Source organism: Pleurodeles waltl, chromosome 4_1 (genome assembly GCF_031143425.1).
Source record: "Pleurodeles waltl isolate 20211129_DDA chromosome 4_1, aPleWal1.hap1.20221129, whole genome shotgun sequence".
Lineage (NCBI taxonomy): Eukaryota > Metazoa > Chordata > Amphibia > Caudata > Salamandridae > Pleurodeles > Pleurodeles waltl.
This window is the reverse complement of record NC_090442.1, coordinates 136,998,496-137,024,979: the sequence shown is the minus strand read 5'-3', so window position 1 is coordinate 137,024,979 and position 26,484 is coordinate 136,998,496. Positions and strand designations below refer to the sequence as shown.

The 26,484-nt window shown below is 45.4% G+C and overlaps 1 protein-coding gene across 2 annotated transcripts in view; it reads left to right on the top strand.

Annotated features, from left to right (window-relative positions):
- The window catches only part of BRAF (B-Raf proto-oncogene, serine/threonine kinase), a 603,403-nt gene that overhangs the window by 387,662 nt on the left and 189,257 nt on the right, over window positions 1–26,484 (top strand). For both annotated transcript variants that reach the window (XM_069227907.1, XM_069227906.1), the window contains exon 14: window positions 8,854–8,900. In XM_069227907.1, coding sequence (XP_069084008.1) covers window positions 8,854–8,900 — 47 coding nt within the window. The remainder of the gene's footprint in view (window positions 1–8,853; window positions 8,901–26,484) is intronic.

Genomic DNA, 26,484 nt, shown 5'->3' with positions numbered 1-26,484 from the left:
CAGTAGTGCTGTAGTGCTGGGGTCAGTTTTGGAGGAATTCAGATAACGCGTTATTGGGGGCGTAAATCCCTATTATAGTGAGCGGTCTGCCATCGAGCTGTCCTTCTATCACTACGTACCTGCCCCCCTCATCTATCTTGTGTGCATGCTGGACGTATGGTACCCCTGGCGCTATCCACACTAATACTCCCCTCGCATAAGCTGAGAAAGTTGTCCCATAAACTTGTCCGTGCCAACGTTTATTTAGTGCCTCTATGTTGCCCCCCCCCCAACAGGTGGGTTTCCTGCAGTATAGCAAAGTGCACCCTATGGTGCTTGAGGTAAGTATGTATACGATGTCTCTTACCCAGTGCACATTCCATATAATAAAGTTATAGTCCTGCATAGTGCGCGGCTTGCAACAGCCTACTACGTGGTAGGCAATATATGTGTGTTTGCTGTGCCCAAGGGCTAACCCCCAGTAAGGATATAGGACTACAGTTCTTGAGAAGGCATCTGTCTGGTAAATGGAAAAACATGCATTGTGATCCAGTTAAACATAGTAAACGTATCCCACCACCCCATAACAACACCCTCAACCCCCAAAAACGGTGGCACAGATATGCCTCTTTGAGCACCACCAATGAGTACAAAAAATAAAACATAGCTTGAGTACCAAAAAACTTTGTCCATATGGATACCATCTGGGGGAGCACGGTAACTATTCATGAAGGCGCTTTTGAGGGTCCCCCTTGTTAGACAGTAAAAGTCTGTGTTGGCGCCTCCAACTGATACAGCGACGTTGCTGTCTTTCTGTCTCCGTGGACCAAGAGGAGACCAGTGCCACTGCAAACAGCCAGGGGCAACACATCCACGAGGACTCCAGTTAAGGGCCAACCGGGTGTCCATCCTAGACACAGATCTTGTTGCCCCAGAGCCCTGGGTGCAGATCACCACATCTCCAAGTCAATCAGAATCCTACGTATGGGTCCCATCAGTTTGGAAGAGAACTGACCAGGTGTCACAACTCATCTGCAGTCCTAGGTGTAATCGCCGGTCCCTTCAGCACATCCGTGACAGTCAAGTCAGATCCCCCAGAATCCGAATCCGTTTGCCCTCCCGAGGGGATCCGGAGCACCGTGAAAGAGTTATGAGTGTGCAGCGACGCCACTCTCAGCACCATTGCTCGCTCAACAGCTGCCTGCGTTCGCTTGGGTTGCGCTCTGGGGCATCTCCTAGGTTTCCTGCGAGCCGGCAAGGTCAGCCATTCACCACGATCCCCATCTGCCTCCGATGGTTGGGCAATACCTTTTGCGTGCATCTATGTCCAAGCATCAGCCAGTGTGGCAAAGACATGAGTGCGGTCCTCTACAATTACCTAAGGCTTAGCAGGGAACATCAGGGCATATTTAATGTTGTACTCACTGAGACGTTGTTTGACCTTCATGTAGGAGTAACGCTGACGCTGCACCTTCGCCGTGAAATCCGTGTAGGCCGTAATAGAAGGCCCCTCGTGTCGTATCAGCTTTTGTTTCGGAAGTATTGCAATATCGCATTCCGATCTCTATAGTTGAGAAAACGGGCGATCAGCGGGCGACGCGGCAGTCCCGGAACCGGCTGACTTCCCGGAACTCTGTGTGCTCTTTCCACAGAGAAGAACTTTGACGGTGTGCCGTTCAGCACCTCTTTAATTAGCCATTGCTCCAGGAACAGCTCCGTATTGTGCCCCTCCACTCTCTCCTGTTCCATGTCCAATCGCTGAATCTGTCTCTGGTTTTTGGAAACCAAGGGATCCATGACACCTAGAGTGGTCTCCGCCACTCTGACCCTCTCTGCCAAGTTACGATGATCCACCCTCAGCAGGTTGAGGTCCTGGGAGACTGTGGGGGTCATTCTGACCCTGGCGGCCGGTGACCGCCAGGGTCACCGACCACGGGAGCACCGCCAACAGGCTGGCGGTGCTCCCTCGAGCATTCTGACCGCGGCGGTTCAGCCGCGGTCAGAAACGGAAAGTCGGCGGTCTCCCGCCGACTTTCCGCTGCTCGGGTGAATCCTCCATGGCTGCGGAGCGTGCTCCGCAGCCATGGGGATTCTGACACCCCCTACCGCCATCCTGTTCCTGGCGGGTCTCCCGCCAGGAACAGGATGGCGGTAGGGGGTGCCGCGGGGCCCCCGTAAGAGGGCCCCACTGTGTATTTCAGTGTCTGCAAAGCAGACACTGAAATACGCGACGGGTGCAACTGCACCCGTCGCACCTTCCCACTACGCCGGCTCCATTCGGAGCCGGCGTCCTCGTGGGAAGGTAGATTTGCCCTGGGCTGGCGGGCAGCCGCCCGCCAGCCCAGGGCAAATCTCAAAATACCCTCAGCGGTCTTGTGACCGCGGAGCGGTATTTTGACGGGGGAACATTGGCAGGCGGCCTCCGCCGCCCGCCAATGTTAGAATGACCCCCTGTGTCTATTTTGTTTTCAAGAGACAGTTTAGTGTCCATGATTGTCTGTAGAATCCTCTCAAATTGGCCCGAATGGGATTGCAACGTGCTCTCCAGAGAGCGCAAGCTCAGCGCCTCTAGGGGTACCTCAGAAGGAGCTGCATGGCCAGGACGTTCCTCGGCCTTGGGCGTTTTGGATTTCCCGCACATGCTGTCCGCCCAAGCCAGTGCTCACATAGAACGAGCTGTCTGCACTACATATATTTTCCACTCCGTCACCACATCAATCGGCCAGCAAGACCCATCGATAATGTGTAAGTCAACAAGGCATGGATAGGTCACTTGTGACTCACGTTGTGGCACCTCGCTCACCCCTCACATACCCAAGGGTACGTGCCTTGTTGTGTGGAACACTTCTGGGCACTCCTGTGCCCCTATCACCTCTGTGGTCATTGCTGGCACCACTGGCCCATTCCAGCCATCTGCTCGTCGATTACACAGGTCTCCAGATCTTTTTAGGGGCGACTCCTCTCACCTTTGAGGCGCCTAATGGCACGAGGATAAGTTCCACTGTCCAGCCAGCACACCAGTATCACAGGGCAGGGGCTCAAATGCAAGCTTAGGGAGGAGGGCCGGCCCCGCTGCTCGTGTGGTTGCCCGGGGCGCTCAGCAAACTTCGATCCTGCCGGGTACACTCCCTTGCGGCCCAGATCTCCCTTCGCGCAGCAGCGCGAAGCTCAGATAGTGAAGAGCCCGCAGGTAAGTATAAACCCTCCTCCTCACCCCGTATCAGCCAGCTTCAGTGCCTCATCTGCACAACATTCATTTTCAGCGCGGCTCGACAACCCGTCTTGCTGCGCCCTTTTCACACAAGCCCCAGGTCTCGTCTCCAAGGAAGGCCCCGGCACACTCCCACGTGGTCCGGGCCTCCCCTCGTGCAGCAGCGCGACACTCAGGCAGTGCAGAGCCCGCAGGTAAGTGCGAACCCTCTTCTTTACCCCGTATCAGCCAGCTTCAGCGCCTCAGCTTCCACAGTGTCTGCTCTCAGCGCTGCTCGACAGCCCGTCTCGCCACGCCCCTTGTACGTGAGCCCCAGGTCTCGGCTCCAGAGAAGGCCCCTCGCATCTTGCATCTGGCGATTCCAGCCAACGCGCCGTCCACTCCTTACAGCGCCAGCTGCACCGGCCACCTCCGGGGTGCCTCCGTCACCACCTGCGCCGTTTGTCCGGATTGATTGATTTATGAATGACTGAATGATTGTCTGTAGTGCAGGGTGGATTTTCAGGTGGTCTTTGTTGCAATCATGTATTTGTGTTAATTGCCATACATAAGATTTGAAAACAGTATGAAGACTGGAAAAAAATTTGTATAACTGATTAGGCGTGTACAATCTTAGGAGGCAACTTCTTTGAGTGTGTTTGTAGCTGTTTTTTATTCTGCTTTTGCCCTCTCTGTATTTGCTTCATGAGCCCTCTTTTCTTTTGCTGGCTGGAGTCGCTGACCCTGTGCCAGAAGGATGTGTGTTTCTTGAAATGTCTGGACTACCAGGGAATTTTCCTGGTGTGGAACATTTTTGACAGCATAGTTGAATGCTAGGACGGACAAGGTCACCGTCAGCTTCTAGCGGATCACAAGTGGCAGTTACACACGGAAGTGACGGAAGGGCTCTTCCTTAAATTTGGAGAACCTTGGCTCAGTCTGTTTGCTACCGCCGAGGACACATGCCGTCAGCATTTCTGCATAGTGCAGTTCCCAAAGCTTTCTTGCTTGGACACGTGACCCACCTCGAGTGGAATTGTGGACGTTTGTATGCCTTTCCTCTGAGACCACTCATGCCCCCGGGTTCTCAAGAAGATCAGGATCTACAAGGCGACCCTCGACAAAAACTGAATACACCTGTTGTTGTGACAGATTTGTGGCTTGATGTGGTGCTTGCCAGATAGGCCCATCCTGCCTAATTTATCGGATGTTTATTAAAGGCGTGTGAGAGAGCTTCAAGCTCCTTGAGTCAACCCCGCACCACCTTGTTCCTAGAGAATCTGTTTTTGCAGACAGACATTTTTCTTTTCTAAAGTTGTGATGCTGTTCCACCTCTGTCAAAACATCAACTTGCCAGCATTCTGTGTTTCATCTCACCTCTCTAAGAAGAGACTCCGTCCCAAGAGAGTTCTAAGCTTTTTTATTGATTGTACCAAAGCACACCAAGTGGGCGACCAGCTCTTTGTGGGGTGAGAGAGAGAGAGAAAAAATGTAAAAAAACATGAGAATCAGAATCCTCCTTAAGGACTGCATGGTCATTCTACAATGCTGCTACATGGACGTCCACCATACGTTCAAATAGAACTATTGTCTGGAGAGCTAGACTCACCCAAAGTCCATTCACAGACCTGCTGTGAATAGTTGCTGGTGTGGTATCTATTCAAAAGAAGAGGAATCTGCAGCTAGAAGTCTGCTGCTAAAAGTCTGTATTAGAAGAACAAGTTACTTATCTTCGGTAAAGCTGTTTTTAATAGAGACTCTATCTAGCCACAAATCCGTCACCGACCCTCCCATCCTCCATGTTATGTGATTTGACTCTCTCCATTAATAAAATCCCAAATCTAGGAATCTTTACACTGGTCACAACAAATTTGCTATTGGGGCTCTGTGTCTGGGGGATGTAAACAGTCTAGATTGCAACTCACATCAGTGCGTGGGAGTGGTATCTATATAGACTCTCTATGACATTTCCAGAGCTGAACAGGGTCTTTGCAGAGCCACACAGCGCCACCCACTGGCACGCAGAGATTGAAAAGTTGGTGGTCCTGGGCTGAACCCTTGGGAATACTCTAAAGGAGAGGAATCTGCTGCTAGATAGTCACTACAAGAGGGAGCATTACCAAAGGTAAGTACCTTGTTCTTCATTTAAACAGGTAACCGAGAAGCTTAAGGAGATAAAGTTTGCTGTAGGTCTACATTCCCCTTTTGTATATCATTTAAGAGCGACAACCAAACATACCACTTTACAGACAGACGTGTGGCAGTGACCATCTGAGGGTTGCAATGCAGGACAATAGAGAAGAGCAAGAAGCTCAGCAGGAGAAGCAGCAGAATCCCCGATACCCATTCCAAGTCACAAGAGACTGAGAGTATCATCCTTAAAGAGATGGTGAGAATCATAAATAGGAGGAGAACAGAATTTAGTTAACAAAACTGGAACAAATTAATACCTTGCATGATGTCCATGGGGTAGAGTGGGGCAGTAGGGGATCGAGATAGGGTAAAGACAGTTACCTAAGTAAAGAGTAGTTGGTGGTGCAGGAGGAATATGATTCACGGGCAGAGGTCTTGATCTTCACTTTTTGTAGTGTTCCCTCCATCAGTATGAGTATATCTCACAATTGCATTTTCTATTTATAAAAATTGTTGTTAGGGAGGGAAAGGTTGGGTATTCCCGTACAGCTCTGGTTTGTCTTTAGGGATTTTAACAGTTCTCTGTTTCTTAAGACCTTTTGCTAGGCTAAAGTAGGGACGATCACTAGTGGTACCCTTGGGCTTGATCTGTAAAAGCATTTGAATGAACTTACATTATGGTTAAAATGATTTCCATAAATGTTAAAGGCCTTAATTCAACAGCTAAATTGGTGCCATGTTGAAGTCCCTCTTTGAGGCACACTACTCTGGTATATTTTACTCCAAGGTTTATTGGGAATGCTCTGACGACACACAAATTTGTGCTGCATTTTCCCTTTTGACCCTCAACAGTTCTTCCGAGGTGAATGCAAAAAATCTGTTTCATGGAGCAAGGGAAGTCCTTGTTTCCCCTGATTGCCCAGGAGAGCATTGCACGTGAGCCTCTTTCAACTCAGTCGCTCTACTCTTCATTCACCTTCCTTCCAGGAGCACCTTCTGTTTCAGACATTGAGAGATATCCTACACCCCTAAATGATTTCTGTTTGGAACTTCAGAGGCTGATAACTTATTGGGATTTGTCAGGGGAAGTTCTTGATGTCAGTCTCTCAGCTATATGTACGTTTACTCGGTCTGTGTGTTCTAGGGGAGAATTAAGCTTTTCTTCTTTGCATATTGAGAGAGCTGTGGATCCTTTTATGCAAGACTTACCTAAGGTTTTGCGCTGTGCGACTTCATTGGCTGAAAAGAGGCTGATCTTGAACACAGTCAAAGGTTATTTTGCAGCATTTTTAGCATGTTTATGCTTGCCTGTATCTCTTTGTTTCGAGTTCTGCTTTTAGATAATTTACTACAGGGATTGTGGAAAACAATTTGCTCTGTCTCACAAAGGGGGCTGCTCCCACTTCCAAATTAAAATCACTCACCTTCCCAGTGTCGTTCTTTGTTGTGCATGAGGCCCACCGAAATTTTAGTCCCCACAAGAAGCATAATGGTTCCTCTAGTGGACACAGCAGGGAAACACAAGAAAGTGAAGGAGCATAAGTTGACTTTTTCCTCAGAAACCATCTAAGATTACTCGATTCCAGAGAAGCCCTGTTCTAGGAACACAGTCTTCTGCTGCTGGAGCAAATATACCAGCCTTAACTTTCAAATTGCCTCTTCACTCATTCAGGTCAAGTTCAACCACTTCACTGATGTACTCCTCGATGAATGTTTGGTCAAAATTATGGCCCACCATTGGAAAACCACATTTCACCATTGCTGTTGACAAGAATGCATCATGAAAACACAAGCAACCCCTTCTGACCCAGCACTTCCCCAGCCCATACCATACTAGAGATCTGCATTGCTCAGGCCTCTTCAGCAAAACAATACCATACTGATTTTCCCACAGCTGCAACAATTGGGAAATCTAAGCAGCAGACACCCAAGGCATGAAGGTGTTTTGTACAGTAACTGACCAACTCTGATTTAAATATGTATAGTTCTCTCCTTAATGTTATGTTAGCTAGTTAGTGTGTGTTTGTGTGTGCCAGTCAGATGCATGCCTAGGCACAATTTATTATGTGTATCGTAAACACCCCACACTCATTATCTCTGCACTGCTTAGCTACGATGTGTGTAATATTTCTGACTGAAATGTTATTACTGCTAAACAAATAACAATAAATAAATAAATCATAGTCCTGAGGTCATTCTTTATTCTGACCGTGAACTTAAACCTAGCTTCAGTACTCACCCAAAACTTGTGCTGTACCACTTCCTTAACTCACACCTTAACTCTTTTCTTCAATTTGCCCTAAGCATAAACATTTTTCCTTACATACCTTTAAGTATAATTTCAAAGGTATTGAGCCTGGCTTTTGAACATGTGCATGACTTTGGCCTTCAGTATCTCTCATAGAATTATTTTTTTCTTTGCATTATAACAGCCAGTGCTTTCCCTGATGACCAGGCCTTATGCTTGCACAAATCCTATGCTGTGATTAATTTAAACTACGTTTAGGTAAGAACATGTCCTTTCTAAATAAATGGGCGCACCTTTTTAGCCTACACATAAGTTTGACCTTCAACATCTGTCAGAGAAGGGGTGTTTTCTTGGTGGCCATTAAAGCGGCCAGATGAGACAACTAAGATCATTGCCTTACACTCACTCAAAACTTAAGAGGTATTTCATTGTGACATAATTTAGTTACTATCCCTTTTTTCTTTGGACAGTTGTTTCAAGAATCAGACTATTCTATTTCTCTCTTTGTTACCCATCCCATCCTCTCCAACATTTTAATTCCTACACTAGATGTAAAGGGAACCTTTAGGTTTTACCTACATAAAACAGACGAACTATGTAAAATAAAACAATTCAGCATTATGTATGGGGCAACCGATACTGATTTTGTGCTTTCCAAAACCTCCACCATTAACAGGATAGTATCCTGTTTCATATCTTGTTATCAGAAAGCTGAAAGACCTGTTAAAGGTGGTTCTGCTTCAGCGTTAAAGTTCCCTTGTGGTTATAAGACTGATACTCATGTCTGATGTTTGAGTAGGAAAGAAGATTCCAGGATAGAAAAGGAAAGGTTAGTTCTAATCCATGATCTTCATCCTGGCTATCTTCTTCATAACAGGGCTATTAATGGGATATGCCAACTCACATTATAAGTAGAAGAATAGCAAAGATTTGGTTTGATGATTTTGCAATCTTGTATAAAGTATCTTCAAAAAGGGTTTCTAAATACCAGCACATAAAATCTGTAAGTAAACTTCAACCAAGTTCCTATTTTCTTTTCATTAAGTGTCTGAAAAAAAGGTTTGAGGCCTAGAAGGACTTAAGTGGGCTACATGCTGTAAACCAGGTGCATTCATAGGCTATTTTGAATGGCTTTTTATGTTCAGTTTCATATGATACCTCTGGCAAAGGTGAGCTTGGTCATTTAAGATCTCATGGTTACTCAGATCCATTGTGGGTTTTGTAAGTGGTGTCTTTCAAAGCAAGCAAAATGTATATTCAGTTCACCTTCTGAAAATAAATTTTATATTTGATTTACTTCTAGTTATTTGCACGCCAAATCCATTATCCACAGAGACCTAAAAAGTAATAGTATCCTTTCTTGTGAGAATGATTTTATCAAGAAATGGTAAGCAAGATTACTCAGGCACTGAGGAGTCTAGGTTGACGTCTTCAAAACATGAATTCCACAGTGCAGCTGGGATGGATCTAAATCTAAATGAAAGGTAATTTTAAAAGAATATTTTTGGGCAAAAAACAGATGCCTTGTGTTTCCATTCTCTGAGGTTTATGTCCAGTAACTACAGGGAGTGCAGAATTATTAGGCAAGTTGTATTTTTGAGGATTAATTTTATTATTGAACAACAACCATGTTCTCAATGAACCCAAAAAACTAATTAATATCAAAGCTGAATATTTTAGGAAGTAGTTTTTAGTTTGTTTTTAGTTTTAGCTATGTTAGGGGGATATCTGTGTGTGCAGGTGACTATTACTGTGCATAATTATTAGGCAACTTAACAAAAAAAAATATATACCCATTTCAATTATTTATTATTACCAGTGAAACCAATATAACATCTCAACATTCACAAATATACATTTCTGACATTCAAAAACAAAACAAAAACAAATCAGTGACCAATATAGCCACCTTTCTTTGCAAGGACACTCAAAAGCCTGCCATCCATGGATTCTGTCAGTGTTTTGATCTGTTCACCATCAACATTGCGTGCAGCAGCAACCACAGCCTCCCAGACACTGTTCAGAGAGGTGTACTGTTTTTCCTCCTTTTAAATCTCACATTTGATGATGGACCACAGGTTCTCAATGGGGTTCAGATCAGGTGAACAAGGAGGCCATGTCATTAGATTTCCTTCTTTTATACCCTTTCTTGCCAGCTACGCTGTGGAGTACTTGGACGCGTGTGATGGAGCATTGTCCTGCATGAAAATCATGTTTTTCTTGAAGGATGCAGACTTCTTCCTGTACCACTGCTTGAAGAAGGTGTCTTCCAGGAACTGGCAGTAGGACTGGGAGTTGAGCTTGACTCCATCCTCAACCCGAAAAGGCCCCACAAGCTCATCTTTGATGATACCAGCCCAAACCAGTACTCCACCTCCACCTTGCTGGCGTCTGAGTCGGACTGGAGCTCTCTGCCCTTTACCAATCCAGCCACGGGCCCATCCATCTGGCCCATCAAGACTCACTCTCATTTCATCAGTCCATAAAACCTTATAAAAATCAGTCTTGAGATATTTCTTGGCCCAGTCTTGACGTTTCAGCTTGTGTGTCTTGTTCAGTGGTGGTCGTCTTTCAGCCTTTCTTACCTTGGCCATGTCTCTGAGTAGTGCACACCTTGTGCTTTTGGGCACTCCAGTGATGTTGCAGCTCTGAAATATGGCCAAACTGGTGGCAAGTGGCATCGTGGCAGCTGCACGCTTGACTTTTCTCAGTTCATGGGCAGTTATTTTGCGCCTTGGTTTTTCCACACGCTTCTTGCGACCCTGTTGACTATTTTGAATGAAACGCTTGATTGTTCGATGATCACGCTTCAGAAGCTTTGCAATTTTAAGAGTGCTGCATCCCTCTGCAAGATATCTCACTATTTTTGACTTTTCTGAGCCTGTCAAGTCCTTCTTTTGACCCATTTTGCCAAAGGAAAGGAAGTTGCCTAATAATTATGCACACCTGATATAGGGTGTTGATGTCATTAGACCACACCCCTTCTCATTACAGAGATGCACATCACCTAATATGCTTAATTGGTAGTAGGCTTTCGAGCCTATACAGCTTGGAGTAAGACAACATGCATAAAGAGGATGATGTGGTCAAAATACTCATTTGCCTAATAATTCTGCACTCCCTGTATGTGAAATTAATCTGTGACTGTTAGTCGACTTTGAAGCATTTTGTGATATGTTTGTACTTATTCCTTCTGAAAGTAAACTGCAGAGTTATGCAGAAAAATACTTTGCTGAAGCTATAATATTGTTTAAAGGGAAACGTTAATGAGTTACATTTTGGCCTTAGGCTGAAATCATTGACCTTTTTGAGGGAACTGCTGTAATAGCACACTCAACAAACAAATATATAACTACTACATTAAATAATTGGGGTTGTTTCTTAGACCATAAGAAAGCACACAGAGTGTTTGTCTTAGACCTTTGACAGGGTCCTTGAGAAAGGTGTATGATAGCATAGATTCAGTGTTGTGGTACAAAATGGGATCCGTTTTATTTGTATTCTGCACAGATATAACCTAGGGATAGGGATGTACTAGAGGGACATCTTTCTGGCTACCATCCCAGTAATGCAATTTTCTGCAATTTCCTGTGTTTTGTATTTTTTTAACCAATTCAGTATCTGCTGGAAATAATTTGCATATTGAGATTTAGCTATTTAAAGTGGCATCTTCAAAGCTGCTATACTTTTTACAGTGGTTTATTTCTGGAAGTTTAACTAAAGGGTACCTTGAGTAACCTTTTTTTTTATTTATTTTTTTAGAAATACTGTACATAGTATTAAACTGTACACAGCAACAAATAACTGCTTGCGTTGTTACATAATACAGCTAGCTGTTGTATGAACAGTGGGGAGTGAGACAGAGGAATCACATAAGGCAGATTACAGATATTGATATTAATGCATGTATATTGATTATAATATGTATATTAATTTCGAGGAGATGTAGGAAAAGGGACAAATCATTTATTAAGGTTTCTATTAGATTTCGTGGCTGTTTTGAATACTGATTGAGAGGTGATGGGTGATTTCTCAGTGAGAGTGGAGTTTGATGTTTTCTTATTTTGCATGGTTAAGAAGTCAGCAATCAACTTACCCGCTTTTCTGAAGACAGTAAAACATCCTACAAAAATCAGATATAAGTTGCTTGAGGCATTCAAATGCTATTTGAGAATATTTTATAATGACTGGAGAATCCCTGTCTGCCATGCATTCTCTTTGATGCAGGATGTCAAGTATTTAGGACTCACTCTGCCCAAAACACTTATCGAACTTTGGAGGGCAAAGGGGTTTTACTGAAATGGGGGACTTCTTTACTGATCAGAAGTGTATAACATGGGACGAAATTATTCCACAACATGGAATAGAGGGCCACCCATTAATGTTTAGTTTTAGACATATTTCAGACGTGTTAACTACAAACTATAGAGGCATGAACAAAGGGATGCCTGCTATAACCCACCTTGTAGCAAAGAATACATTGACAGGAGTGGGCAGTTGGTTCCTGGCGCTGTGTAAGTGCTCCCAAATTTCTGGATAAAATGTATAGAACAATTCAGTGCAGGATAACAATATGGCAATGGCAATATATTTGAGAGTTAGGTTACAAATCCTTGAGGGCTTCGAACTTTAGAAGAATGTATTTCTTGTCTAGATGGATGGCTTATTATTCGCCCCACAGGTTGCACCAGATGTTAAAAAATAGTCTAGACCAATGTTTTTCGCTGTCATTCTAATGATACAGGGGACTGGCTATGTATATTTTTCATCTGTCCGGCACTCTACCAATTTTGGAATAGTCTTATTCAAGATTCGAGCAACTGTGCACAATTTGGGATTGTACCTGAAGCTACTTTGGTTTTATTGAGCTCTGCATCTACAATTAGTAGGGCAAATAAAAGTATGCAATATTTTGTTTTCATTTCTTTAGTGGTGTCTCCGTAGCATGATATTACAAAATTATAGAACAGCGAATATGCCAACTTTGGAAGAGTGGTATGCCAAAATGGTGAGGATTAGAATAATAGAGGAGGCATTTGCCGAGTGGGAAGTCTACCAAGATTTTTTGCTACTTGGGCGTTTTTGCAATTTTTCACATCCTATTTTCGGGACCAATTTCCAGATCTTCTGTATTTTTGTAGTATTGAGGAGACTGGTAGTGCAATTTATATTAAGCACATATGCACTTTTTCTTTTTCAGTTTCTAGAGAACTGTGTGTGGATTAAGCCATTCAAACTAAAAATGCTAGGCTTTTTCTTTCAACATTTTTACCATAGTTAACCTATAGACAAGTTTGATTTCTGCTCTTCTGCAATTTGTAGTTTTCAGAGTTTAGGTAATTACAGATTCGTAGCATGTTTTGGCTGTAGATATATATGAGTAGCATACTCCTGCAATCTAGTGTTGGGCTCACACATTTGCAACTTGTTTTTCTTCGAAGAAGTCTTATGAGTTACAAGGTCTGGCCTAAAGTCTGTATTGTACATAGTCATCGGCTCCATTGTTAGTTTGTTTTTCACTGTCATTGAGTTTGAATATCTATCACTGAGCTCCAGGATTGAAGCTTTGACAACGTTCCTGTAGCCTCCTTCAGCAGATGACTTATCAACTTTCGACAGATAACACAGGAAAAATAAACAACTTCTGAGGTTTTTGACACCTCTTGCTACGTCTGCCTGGGCTTGGGCCCATGTTCTGATTTCGTTTTTCACCTTTCATCGCCATCTTCTTACACTCAACGCCCACGGAGTGATGGAAAAGACTCCATTCAGCTTTTGCCCCAAGTGCCATGCCAAATACTCAAGACAAGACCCCGCACCCAGTCTGCAACCTGCCTGTCTCCAGGCCTGTTTAAGTTCTTTCTGGGGTTCACTGTGAAAAAAGGCAAGTTTGTGCAGAAGAGAATCATCTCCCACTGGATTGTGATATGCATTAAGATCTGCTATGTACTGGCTAAAAAACAGCTTCCAGAATGACTGCATGCTCATTCTATCAGGGCCAGAACTGCTAACACTGCGTTAGCACGCAGAGTTCCTGTTCTATACATTTGCTTGACAGCTACGTGGGCATCCCTCCATGTGTACACAAAGCACTACTGTCTGGACAGTCAGGTCTGCCAAGAAGAACATTTTGCAGGCTTGGTTCTACAGGTCTTTCTGCTTTGAGTCCATTTAAAACCCACCTCCAATTAGGGACTGCTTATAGGTCAGGATTCTGTGGCTAGAAGTCTCTACCAGAAGAACAAATTACTTACCTTCAGTAATGCTCTTTCTGGTAGAGAGACTGTCTAAACACAGAGTTCGATGGCATCTGTCGCTGTAGATACGCATGTTCTGCAATAGCTCGCCATCTGGTGTTGGGCCGGAGTGTTACAAGTTGTTTTTCTTCGAAGAAGTCTTTCGAGTCACGGGACCGAGTGACTCCTCCTTTTGTCTCCATTGCGCATGGGCGTCGACTCTATCCTCGATTGTTTTTTTTCCGCCATCGGGTTCGGACGTGTTCCTGTCGCTCCGAGTTTCGGAACGGAAAATTAGCTAATTTCGGAAGATTTTCGTCGGTATTGTTGCGTTCGGGATCGGCGTACTTACATTCAACACCGCATCGAAGATCGAAGAGCTCCGGTGCCCTTCGGGGTAGTTTTTTCGATCCTCCGTCGGGGCCTGGTCGGCCCGACCGCGTGCTGAAGAACGCCGATGGAACGGACCCCGTTTCGTTTCTGCCCCAAATGCCACAATAAATACCCCTACACAGACCAACACTTGGTCTGCAACCTGTGCCTGTCACCTGAGCACAGCGAAGACACCTGCGAGGCCTGTCGTGCGTTCCGGTCCCGAAAAACACTCCGAGACCGTCGAGCCAGAAGACTTCAGATGGCGTCCGCACCGACAGCCCAACGGGAGTTCGAGGAACAGGAAGAGGAAGGTACCTTCTCGATCCAAGACTCCGACTCCGAAGGATTCGACGATACACAAACCGTGAGTAAGACGTCGAAAACCACACAGAGAAACATTTACAAGGCCCAGGGGACGCCACTGCCACCAGGCCATGGCTCGACCCATAAATTCGGTGACCGACCATCGGCACCGAAAAAGGCCCAAACAGTGCCGAGATCGTCCGACTCCGGTCGAGACACCGGCACGCAGCCTTCTCGGGACCGAGAAAGTGCTGGAGACAAGCCTCGACACCGTGATGCCGGTGTGGACACGGCTCGACGCCGAGACAGCGGCACAGAAACAGATCGACGCCGAGAGGTTTCGGCCCCGAAAAGGAAAAAAGTCACCTCGGAGCCGAAAAAACACGCAGACAAAGTTTCGATGCCGAAACAAACTGCAAGCGACCCAGCTTCAGGCTCTTATACAGAAGAGCACTCGCTAACCTCCCAAATGCAAAAGCATAGGTTTGAGGAAGAGCTACAAGCAACTGATGTGGACCATACGCAAAAGCGTATCTTCATTCAGCAGGGGACAGGAAAAATAAGCACCCTTCCCCCCATTAGGAGAAAGAGGAGGTTGGAGTTCCAGACGGAACAAACACCACAACCAAAAGTGGTGAAAAGAGTTACACCACCACCCTCACCTCCGCCCGTGATAGACGTTTCACCAGCACAAACTCCATCACACTCCCCAGCTCACACCACCATGAGCCAGGGTGACCAAGATCAGGACGCATGGGACCTATACGACGCCCCAGTGTCAGATAACAGTCCGGAGGCATACCCTGCGAAGCCATCTCCACCAGAAGACAGCACCGCGTACTCTCAAGTGGTGGCTAGAGCAGCACAATTTCACCACGTAAGCCTCCACTCAGAACAGGTCGAGGATGATTTCTTATTCAACACACTCTCCTCCACCCACAGCTCATACCAAAGCCTGCCTATGCTCCCTGGTATGCTCCGCCACGCAAAAGACATCTTTAAGGAGCCGGTTAAAAGTAGGGCAATCACACCAAGGGTAGAAAAAAAGTATAAGCCGCCTCCTACGGACCCGGTTTTCATCACTACACAGCTGCCACCAGACTCTGTCGTTGTAGGAGCAGCTAGGAAAAGGGCCAACTCTCACACATCTGGAGATGCACCACCCCCAGATAAAGAAAGCCGCAAGTTTGATGCAGCTGGTAAAAGAGTCGCAGCACAAGCTGCAAACCAGTGGCGCATCGCGAACTCCCAGGCACTACTTGCGCGCTATGACAGAGCCCACTGGGACGAGATGCAACATCTCATTGAACATCTGCCCAAGGACTTACAAAATAGGGCAAAACAAGTGGTTGAGGAGGGACAGGCCATCTCCAACAACCAGATCCGCTCCTCCATGGACGCTGCAGATACAGCTGCACGGACAATTAATACATCTGTAACTATCAGAAGGCATGCATGGCTCCGAACGTCTGGATTTAAACCAGAGATTCAACAAGCAGTTCTCAATATGCCTTTTAATGAAAAAGAACTGTTCGGTCCACAAGTGGACACAGCGATTGAGAAACTCAAAAAAGATACGGACACTGCCAAAGCCATGGGCGCACTCTACTCCCCGCAGAGCAGAGGGAATTACAGCTCATTCCGTAAAACGCCCTTTCGAGGGGGGTTTCGGGGTCAAAGCACACAAGCCAGCACCTCACAAGCCACACCGTCCAGTTACCAAGGACAGTATAGAGGAGGTTTTCGGGGACAATATAGAGGAGGGCAATTCCCTAGAAATAGAGGAAGATTCCAAAGCCCCAAAACCCCTACTACTAAACAGTGACTCACATGTCACTCACCCCCTCCACACAACACCAGTGGGGGGACGAATAGGTCATTATTACAGAGCATGGGAGAAAATCACTACAGACACTTGGGTTCTAGCAATTATCCAACATGGTTATTGCATAGAATTTCTACAATTCCCTCCAAACATACCACCAAAAGCACAAAATTTAACAACACACCATTCCAATCTCCTGGAGATAGAAGTGCAGGCACTATTGCAAAAGAATGCAATCGAATTAGTGCCAAACACACAAATAAACACAGGAGTTTACTCACTGTACTTTCTGATACCAAAGAAGGACAAAACACTGAGACCAATCCTAGACCTCAGAGTAGTGAACACTTTCATCAAATCAGACCACTTCCACATGGTCACACTACAAGAAGTATTGCCATTGCTAAAGCTGCACGACTACATGGCAACTTTAGACCTCAAGGATGCTTATTTCCATATACCAATACACCCATCGCACAGGAAATACCTAAGGTTTGTATTCAAAGGAATACATTACCAATTCAAGGTACTGCCTTTCGGATTAACAACCGCACCAACAGTCTTTACCAAATGTCTAGCGGTAGTCGCAGCACACATAAGAAGGCAGCAGATACATGTGTTCCCATATCTAGACGACTGGCTAATCAAGGCCCATTCGTTAATAGAGTGCTCAAATCACACAAATCATATCATACAAACCCTCTTCAAACTAGGGTTCACCGTCAATTTCACAAAATCCAAAATTCTGCCACGCAAGGTACAACAATACCTGGGAGCCATAATAGACACATCAAAAGGAGTAGCCACTCCAAGTCCACAAAGAATTCAAAATTTCAACACCATCATACAACGCATGTATCCAACACAAAAGATACAAGCAAAGATGGTATTACAACTCCTAGGCATGATGTCATCATGCATAGCCATTGTCCCAAACGCAAGACTGCACATGAGGCCCTTACAACAATGCCTAGCATCACAGTGGTCTCAAGCACAGGGTCACCTTCTAGATCTGGTGTTAATAGACCGCCAAACTTACCTCTCGCTTCTGTGGTGGAACAACATAAATTTAAACAAGGGGCGGCCTTTCCAAGACCCAGTGCCACAATACGTAATAACAACAGATGCTTCCATGACAGGGTGGGGAGCACACCTCGATCAACACAGCATACAAGGACAATGGAACGTACATCAAACAAAACTGCATATCAATCACCTAGAACTTCTAGCAGTTTTTCAAGCACTAAAAGCTTTCCAACCAATAATAGTTCACAAATACATTCTCGTCAAAACAGACAACATGACAACAATGTATTATCTAAACAAGCAGGGGGGGACGCACTCCACGCAGTTAAGCCTGCTAGCACAAAAAATTTGGCATTGGGCAATTCACAACCAAATTCGCCTAATTGCACAGTTTATACCAGGGATACAAAATCAACTCGCAGACAATCTCTCTCGAGATCACCAACAGGTCCACGAATGGGAAATTCACCCCCAAATTCTGAACACTTATTTCAAACTCTGGGGAACACCTCAGATAGACTTGTTTGCGACAAGGGAGAACGCAAAATGCCAAAACTTCGCATCCAGATACCCACACAAACAATCCCAAGGCAATGCCCTATGGATGAACTGGTCAGGGATATTTGCTTACGCTTTTCCTCCTCTCCCTCTCCTTCCTTACCTGGTAAACAAACTCAGTCAAAGCAAACTCAAACTCATATTGATAGCACCAACTTGGGCAAGGCAACCCTGGTACACAACGCTGCTAGACCTATCAGTGGTACCCTGCATCAAATTGCCCAACAGGCCAGATCTGTTGACACAGCACAACCAAAAGATCAGACACCCAGATCCAGCATCGCTGAATCTAGCAATCTGGCTCCTGAAATCCTAGAATTCGGGCACTTACAACTTACCCAAGAATGTATGGAAGTCATAAAACAAGCCAGAAGGCCATCCACCAGGCACTGCTATGCAAGTAAATGGAAGAGGTTTGTTTGCTACTGCCATATTAATCAAATACAACCATTACACACAACTCCAGAACAGGTAGTGGGTTACTTGCTTCACTTACAAAAATCTAACCTAGCTTTCTCTTCCATTAAGATTCACCTTGCAGCAATATCTGCATACCTGCAAACTACCTATTCAACTTCCCTATATAGGATACCAGTCATTAAAGCATTCATGGAGGGCCTTAGGAGAATTTTACCACCAAGAACACCACCTGTTCCTTCATGGAACCTAAATGTTGTCCTAACTAGACTTATGGGTCCACCTTTTGAACCCATGCACTCCTGCGACATACAGTTCCTAACCTGGAAGGTGGCATTTCTCATCGCCATTACTTCCCTAAGAAGAGTAAGCGAGATTCAGGCGTTTACTATACAGGAACCTTTTATACAACTACACAAAAATAAAGTCGTCCTAAGAACCAATCCTAAATTTTTGCCAAAGGTTATTTCACCGTTCCATCTAAATCAAACAGTGGAACTTCCAGTGTTCTTTCCACAGCCAGATACCGTAGCTGAAAGGGCACTACATACATTAGATGTCAAAAGAGCATTAATGTATTACATTGACAGAACAAAAAACATCAGAAAGACTAAACAACTCTTTATTGCATTTCAAAAACCTCACGCAGGAAACCCAATTTCAAAACAAGGTATAGCCAGATGGATAGTTAAATGCATCCAAATCTGCTACCTTAAAGCTAAACGACAGCTGCCCATTACACCAAGGGCACACTCAACCAGAAAGAAAGGTGCTACCATGGCCTTTCTAGGAAACATCCCAATGCAAGAAATATGTAAGGCAGCCACATGGTCTACGCCTCACACATTCACCAAGCACTACTGTGTAGACGTGTTATCCGCACAACAAGCCACAGTAGGTCAAGCCGTATTAAGGACATTATTTCAGACTACTTCCACAGGCTGATCCACCGCTTTTGGGGAAATAACTGCTTACTAGTCTATGCAGAACATGCGTATCTACAGCGACAGATGCCATCGAACTGAAAATGTCACTTACCCAGTGTACATCTGTTCGTGGCATCAGTCGCAGTAGATTCGCATGTGCCCACCCGCCTCCCCGGGAGCCTGTAGCAGTTTGGAAGTTACCTTCAATTATTTATATATGTATCATCTCAACCTTAAATAGGTGCATACTTAGTCACTCCATTGCATGGGCACTATTACTACAATTCAACTCCTACCTCACCCTCTGCGGGGAAAAACAATCGAGGATAGAGTCGACGCCCATGCGCAATGGAGACAAAAGGAGGAGTCACTCGGTCCCGTGACTCGAAAGACTTCTTAGAAGAAAAACAACTTGTAACACTCCGGCCCAACACCAGATGGCGAGCTATTGCAGAACATGCGAATCTACTGCGACTGATGCCACGAACAGATGTACACTGGGTAAGTGACATTTTCATTCCTCACCAACCCTCCCTTGTGTGATTAGACTATATCCATTAATAAAATCCTGACGTGCAGAGGTACCACTGAAAGGCTTGCAAATCTTGGCTGGCGCCCGGGGAATATTCAAAAGGTGAGGAAATTGTGGCTAGATAGAGTCTCTACTAGAAAGAGCATTACCGAAGGCAAGTAACTTTTTCGTGATGCCTACTGGCACATCTGACAATGTCTAGCACGCTCATTCCATCCATTAGAAAGCCACCTTTTCAAGTTTTGAAATTATTTTATTGACTATACCTCAGGCAAAAATATCTGCTATGTTCCCCCATCTCTTTTCATCTGTTTCTTGAATTAGGACTGAGACTTATCTTCAGTAAGGTTGTTCACCGTGCCTGATTTTTGTATCCCCATGTATTTTTCCAACAATTCCTGCACACTTAAAATGGCATGCTACTGCCAAACCTTTCTGTCTGTATAAATTGACGCTCAACATTTCCTATTTATCCATATTGACTGTGAACCCATACCTTCCACAAAAGTCATCTTTGTCCTCTACTACAAGGAGGTTAAATGCAATGGGTAGGCCATCACGTTGTCATACTAGATGTTTTCTGGATTTTCTTGATTATTAGCTCTTGATCCACCCAGATACATTAGTTTTACTGTGGAAATGGAGAAGAATGCATTATGACTTCCCAGTAATAGTGCTGTTAGTCTGTATGATGACCATAATGACTTTTCCAACAAAGTCAATGTAGGGGATAATGGCTTTAATTTTGCTAAAGAATGTTTAAAGGTCTGTAAATAGGCCAGGTATGGGGGGGGTGAAAAGACCTGTAGAAATCTCATCAGGCCTTAGTGTCCTATTTTTTTTAATTACCTGTAAACGTTGTTGGCTTTTACTGCCTTTTTTATTTCTATTCTATCATGTAGTTTTTTTTGTTTCTGATATGTTTGTTATCGCTAATTCTATTTCTAAGGGTTTTGTTACCTCTAGAGTATATAGCTCATTATAAAAAATCTGTAAAGGTTTCTACATTCGGATATTTTGTGGCTAATGGTTTACTTCCTTTGTCTTCTTTCAAAGGAGTATATACTTCATATGCTCATTTTTTCTTTCAGTGTCTGAGCTGACAGTATTCCCTTTTCATAGAAACATTGCTTGAGCAATAGGAGTGATTTTTGAAGGATTCTTACAACCACAGATTCCTGCATATGAATGTCCCTAGAGACCACACTGGATTCAGAAAACACTCTGCAGTAGCTCCTGCTCAACAGTAGGTTTGCTATCGGTCTCTGTTGAGCCCGGCTCCCACCTTCCAACATAACTCGGAGCGACATGTAGGCGATTCCCCTCTGCACCAATGTAACCATTCTGTGTAGATCTTGAGCTCCACCACTACGATTTTCAGCACTCAAAATGCTTTTCTCTTCAACCATCATCCAACTCCAACCCATTCCGCACCTGGAGCCAATGTGCGCCAGAGTATCTGGGCCATTTTGCCCACTGGTACAGGTAGAGGTCTTTAAGGAGGGTGCAGAGGATTTCCTTTATAGGACCATTCTGGACACTGAGATGTTGAAAGATTTCCCACCCCCACAGCAAGTATGAGACATTCAGGATATGATGCTGATGTTTCTAGCTCATCCCCGTGTTTTGGCCTAGATGGCCCTCAAGCTTCTTGTTCTGTTGGTCTCATGCATCCTGCTGGTGCCTCATGCCCACTGGCTCATTGTAGGAGGCTGGCCTGGTTTGTAGTGGGTACCTACGGTACTTGCACCTTATACCAGGTCCAGTTATCCCTTATTGGTGAAATGTAGGCAGTGTCTAGATGCCAGGCTCTCTAGAGGTAGCTGTGGATGAGCAGCCAAGGCTTATCTAGGAGACATGCAAAGCTCATTCAGTACCACTGTTGTCACACAATACTTACACATATGAAAGAAAATGCTCAGTGATACAAAAATAAAGGTACTTTATTTTAGTGACACAAATACCAAAAATACCATAGAGACAATACTCCCTTAGGAGGTAAGTAAAACACAAATTATATACACTAGTATGCAGAAATAGGCATAAAAACAGTTAGAAAACAGTGCAATTAGTGAAAGTCCCAATAGTTAGAAATGGGCCTATGTGGAACACAAACCATATACTAAGAAAGTGGAATGCAAAAATCGGTTTCCCACCTAGGCAAGTGTAGTGTGAAGAGGGGCGCTGGGAGTACTAGAAAACCCCAAAGGTAAGTACTAGAACCCACCCCAGTTCCCAGGAAAGTAGGAGTAAAACACAGTAACTTCCCCAGAACACACTTATAAACGAAAATAAGGATTATGCAAGAACCAGAAGAGACTGCAAGACACCAACAATGGATTCCTGGACCTGAGGACCTATGGAAGAAGGGGACCATGTCCAAGAGGCACAGAAGAGTCCAGGGAGAACAGGAGCCCCTGCTAACCCGGATGAAGGTACAAAAGAAGAACCACCGGTGAAGAAGTACAGTCAGCACTACACCCAAGAAGACGGAGTCAGGTTCCTGGTTGGTGCAAGTGATGTCTCACGCCGGATGGAGAATTGCAGTCTGGTTTGCGTCGCTGGAGTCTGCCAAACAAGCCTTGGTAAATGCAAAGCTCACGGTTAGCGGTAAATGGTGCTGCCCAGGACCAGGAAGGACCAGGTGAACTCTACCTAGGAGGGGGAGTCAAAGGTGGCTCTCAGCAACTCAGAGAGCCCACAGAAGACCAGTCAGCGCGCACAGGAGTCCCACAGCACGGGGACAAAGAAGGTGTAAAAGAAGGCCCACGCAGCACTACGACAAAGGCTCCCACGCCGCTGGAGAACCACTCAGGAAGCTGTGCGTCGCAGGATAGAGTGCTGGGAACCGAAGCTACAAGGTGCACAAAGAACTTCGTGGAAGGATGCCAACATGCCTTGGCAGCTGCAAAACACACAGTGCACTGGGTACTGTTTTGCGTGGGGAGGCAAGCTCTTACCTCCACCAAAGTTGGACAGTTGGACATGTGGACTGTCTGGACCACTTCAGTCCACCTCCCGTGATGCAGGCTTAACGCAGCTCAGCAGGAGAAGGGATCCATGCAGGCGATCATCTTTGTAGCCGGTGCCTGCTGAAGCAGGGGAGTGACCCCTTCACCCCAAGGGAGATTTCTTTGTTCTTCTGGTGCAGGCTGAAGACGGGCTGTCTTCAGAGGATGCATGACCGGGAAACAGTTGCAGTTGCTGGCAGGAGCTGAAGATACAATGTTGCAGAAGACGTCTTGCTTCTTTGTCGCAGTTTGTACAGTTCCTGTAGGGTCCAGATGCAGTTACTTTGGTGAGAAGTTAAAGTGAAGTATGCAGAGGATTCCTGTTGGAGTCGTGCAATCCGTATCTGATGAACCACCCAAAGGAGAGACACTAAATAGCCCTGAAAGGGGGATTGGTCAGCTAACCAGGGAAGCACCTATCAGGGGAGGGCTCTGATGTCACCTGCTGGCACTGGCCACTCATATGCTCCCAGAGTTCCCTGCCATCCTTGAATCCAAGATGGCAAAACCCAGGGACCCTCTGGAGGAGCTCTGAGCACCACCCCTGGGGTGGTGATGGGCAGGGGAGTAGTCACTCCCCTTTCCTTTGTCCAGTTTCGCGCCAGAACAGCGACTGGGGATCCCTGAACCAGTGTAGACTGGATTATGCAAGGAGGGCACCAAATATGCCCTTCAAAGCATTTCCAGTGGCTTGGGGAGGCTACCCCTCCAAAGACTGTAACACCTATTTCGAAAGGGAGAGGGTGTAACACCCCTCTCCCAAGGGGAATCCTTTGTTCTGCCTTCCTGGGCTTGAGCCTCTCAAGCTACAGGAGGGTAGAAACCTGTCTGTGAGGTGGCAGCAGCTGGGGCTGCCTGGAAAACCTCAAAAGGCTGTAATGGCAGTACTGGGGGTCCTCTAAGGAGCCCCCAGAGTGCATTGGATCATACAACCAATGCTTGCAAAAGCATGGGGGTATAATTCCTACATGTTTGATACCAAACATGCCTATGCTCGCAGTTACTATTATGTAGCTGGACATAGGTAGTAACCTATGTCCAGTGCACGCTTAAAATGGCGTCCTCACACTCACGGAGTCCGGGAAAATGGTCCTGGAGGTCGTGGGGGCACCTCTGCTAGTGCAGGGGTGTCCTCAGACACAGGTACTTTGCACCCTGCATTCAGGGCTGGACGGCCTGCTATAGGGGTGACTTATAAGTTACCTGGTGCAGTGTAAATGGCAGTGAAAGGGTGCCTGCACCGTTTTCACGCAGGCTGCAAAGGCAGTCCTGCAGAAGCCTTTGCATGGGCTTCCTATGGGTGGCAAAATATATGCTGCAGCCCATAGGGATCCCCTGGAATCCCAATGCCCTGGGTACCTAGGTACCATATTCTAGGAACTTATAAGAGGGCACCAGTATGCCAATTGTGGATGAAATACTGTGTTAACAGTATCCAACAACCAATTTGAAGGGAGAGAGCATAACTACTGGGGTCCTGATTAGCAGGATCCCAGTACACACAGTCAAGCACACTGACAAACAGGCCAAAAGTGGGGGAAACCAAGCTAGAAAGAGGCTACTTTCCTACGTTCGTGTGGGACCTGTAGTAGAACCTTCTTCTTCAGTGGGCTCAGCAATGAAGGTGTCTCTTGGGCAACATGTGTGTCGGATGAGGCAACCTGGAACTTTCAATGATGAAAGAATGATGCTTGCTGTAGGCTATTCTGACTCATGGGGGTAAGGAATGCATCAGCTCTGGGCTGGGGAGGCCATCTGAATGAGATGCACATCTGAGGCCTCTGCCCCTCACTCGTCAGTGGTCTGGAGCTGCACACCATGCAACTGGCTCTCAACCCCTTTCTGCCTTCCTTCAAGGGCAACCCTGTGCAACTTCTGACAGACAATGTGACCACCATGTAGTACTGCTAAAAAAAAAAAGTGCTGTGGGGTCATGTGTGCTGTCCCAGAGGTGCTGAGACTATGCTGGCTGGACCTTCAGGAGACTTCTCGGACTGTTAAGCATCTGACAGGAATCCTAAATGCCAGGAGGTAACTCCTAGCATGATTCGCCAGAGTGATGGAATTGGTTAGATCTTTTCACTACTGCAGAGAATGTACATTTTCAAGCCTTTTCTTCTCTAGAGTTAACACCTCAGGTTTTCCCTGGAGGCGCATTTCATAGGATACCAGTCTCTACATATTCCGGCTTCTTCCTCTGCTTATACAGTTTCTGAAGAAGGTCAGGAGGGTCTTGGCTCTGAGAGTCTAGTACTTTAATCTGACGATTCTGAACATCTTGCCCTTAAGAAGTCTACCTCTTTAGAACAACCCTCTCTCCAAACACTAGGGCTGAGTTCTACAAACAAACCTCTACAACTTACTACTCAATGCATAGAATTTGAGCGAAATCAGCTTAGTAGATTTGATTTGTTTGCTGAAGTGGTAGATCTGATTTGAGCCTGCTTAACGCTCATCCACAAAGTCAGGCTGTTCTGGCCCCTTGGAGAAGTTTGTGCCTATTGTAAGCACTGAGTTAAATCACTTTTGGTGAATGAAGCTTTCTGATGTTGTCCTGTTTGTTCTGTCTTTGCAGTAGGCACTGTTAAAGGTAATTTGATTGTCCTTTCAGCCTTTTTGTGTTGGCCTGATTAGCTCCCTCAGTTCAAATCACTGGTTGTAATTCTTTTTTTTAAAGAAGCTTGCGCATTCTTTCTCCTGCACCCTTCATTATGCTGCAGTAGTACCTTAACTTGGACCGTACTAATGATGGGCACTCTTTTTAAGCCTATGCACAACTATATTTCAAGAATGCTGATTCCTAGAAACTTCTTTCTCATTGCAAGCACTCACTCAGTGTGCCAGTGAACTGTAGGGGCTCTGTCAGTGCAATGTCATTCTACTCCCTTCCTTTTGGACAAGTAGGTACTTCAGATTCGGACATCCTTTTCCTTCTGCCCAGAGTCGTGGCACCCTTCCATTTGGGACAGTCAGTATGCTTCCCACTTTGTTATCTCAGCCACAGTCTGCTGAAGCGGAGAGGCTTCATGCGTTTGATCACAAGAGAGCCGCTTGTTTTTATAAAAGTAGGATTAAGTACCAATGGGTAACAAACAGATCTTTATTTGATTTGCCAGTGTACAGAGTGGAAACGCAATCCAGAAATGAATCCTTTTGAGATTAATCGTTCTCTGCATCAAGATACAAGAAGGAACTTTCTGGGGGGCTTTGGGCTCATTCCTCCATAGCTAAAACCACCTCTATGACCTTTACTATGGGTGTTGATGAAGAATCTACAGTTAGAAGTATCCACCAGAATGACAAGTTACTTATCTTTGACAACAGTCTCTCTGGTGGATACTCCAATTGCACATTCCTCACAGCCCCCTCTCCTCACTGTTCTCCTAAGTATGAATAAGGTTCCAAGCTAGAATCTGTTAACTATCACTGTTCTCTTCTCTAAAGCTAAGTATGCACAATGCTTCTTTGTAAACTGACATCATCACACTGGGGTGGCGTCTTTATATATATCTGTACCATCACTCAGAGGCAGGGCGAAGACACTGTGTAGTGTGAAGGTGCCAACTGCTGGCGCGCAGGAGCCTGGGGTAAAGATCTCAGAGATCAGCCTTCAAGTCATGCCATGTGGTGGCATGTAATGTTAATGTTCTCACGCTGTAGACCAAATCGTCTTCATAAGGTCGTTTTATGAGCATCCTACTTGTTTGGACAGGAATGTCTCTTGC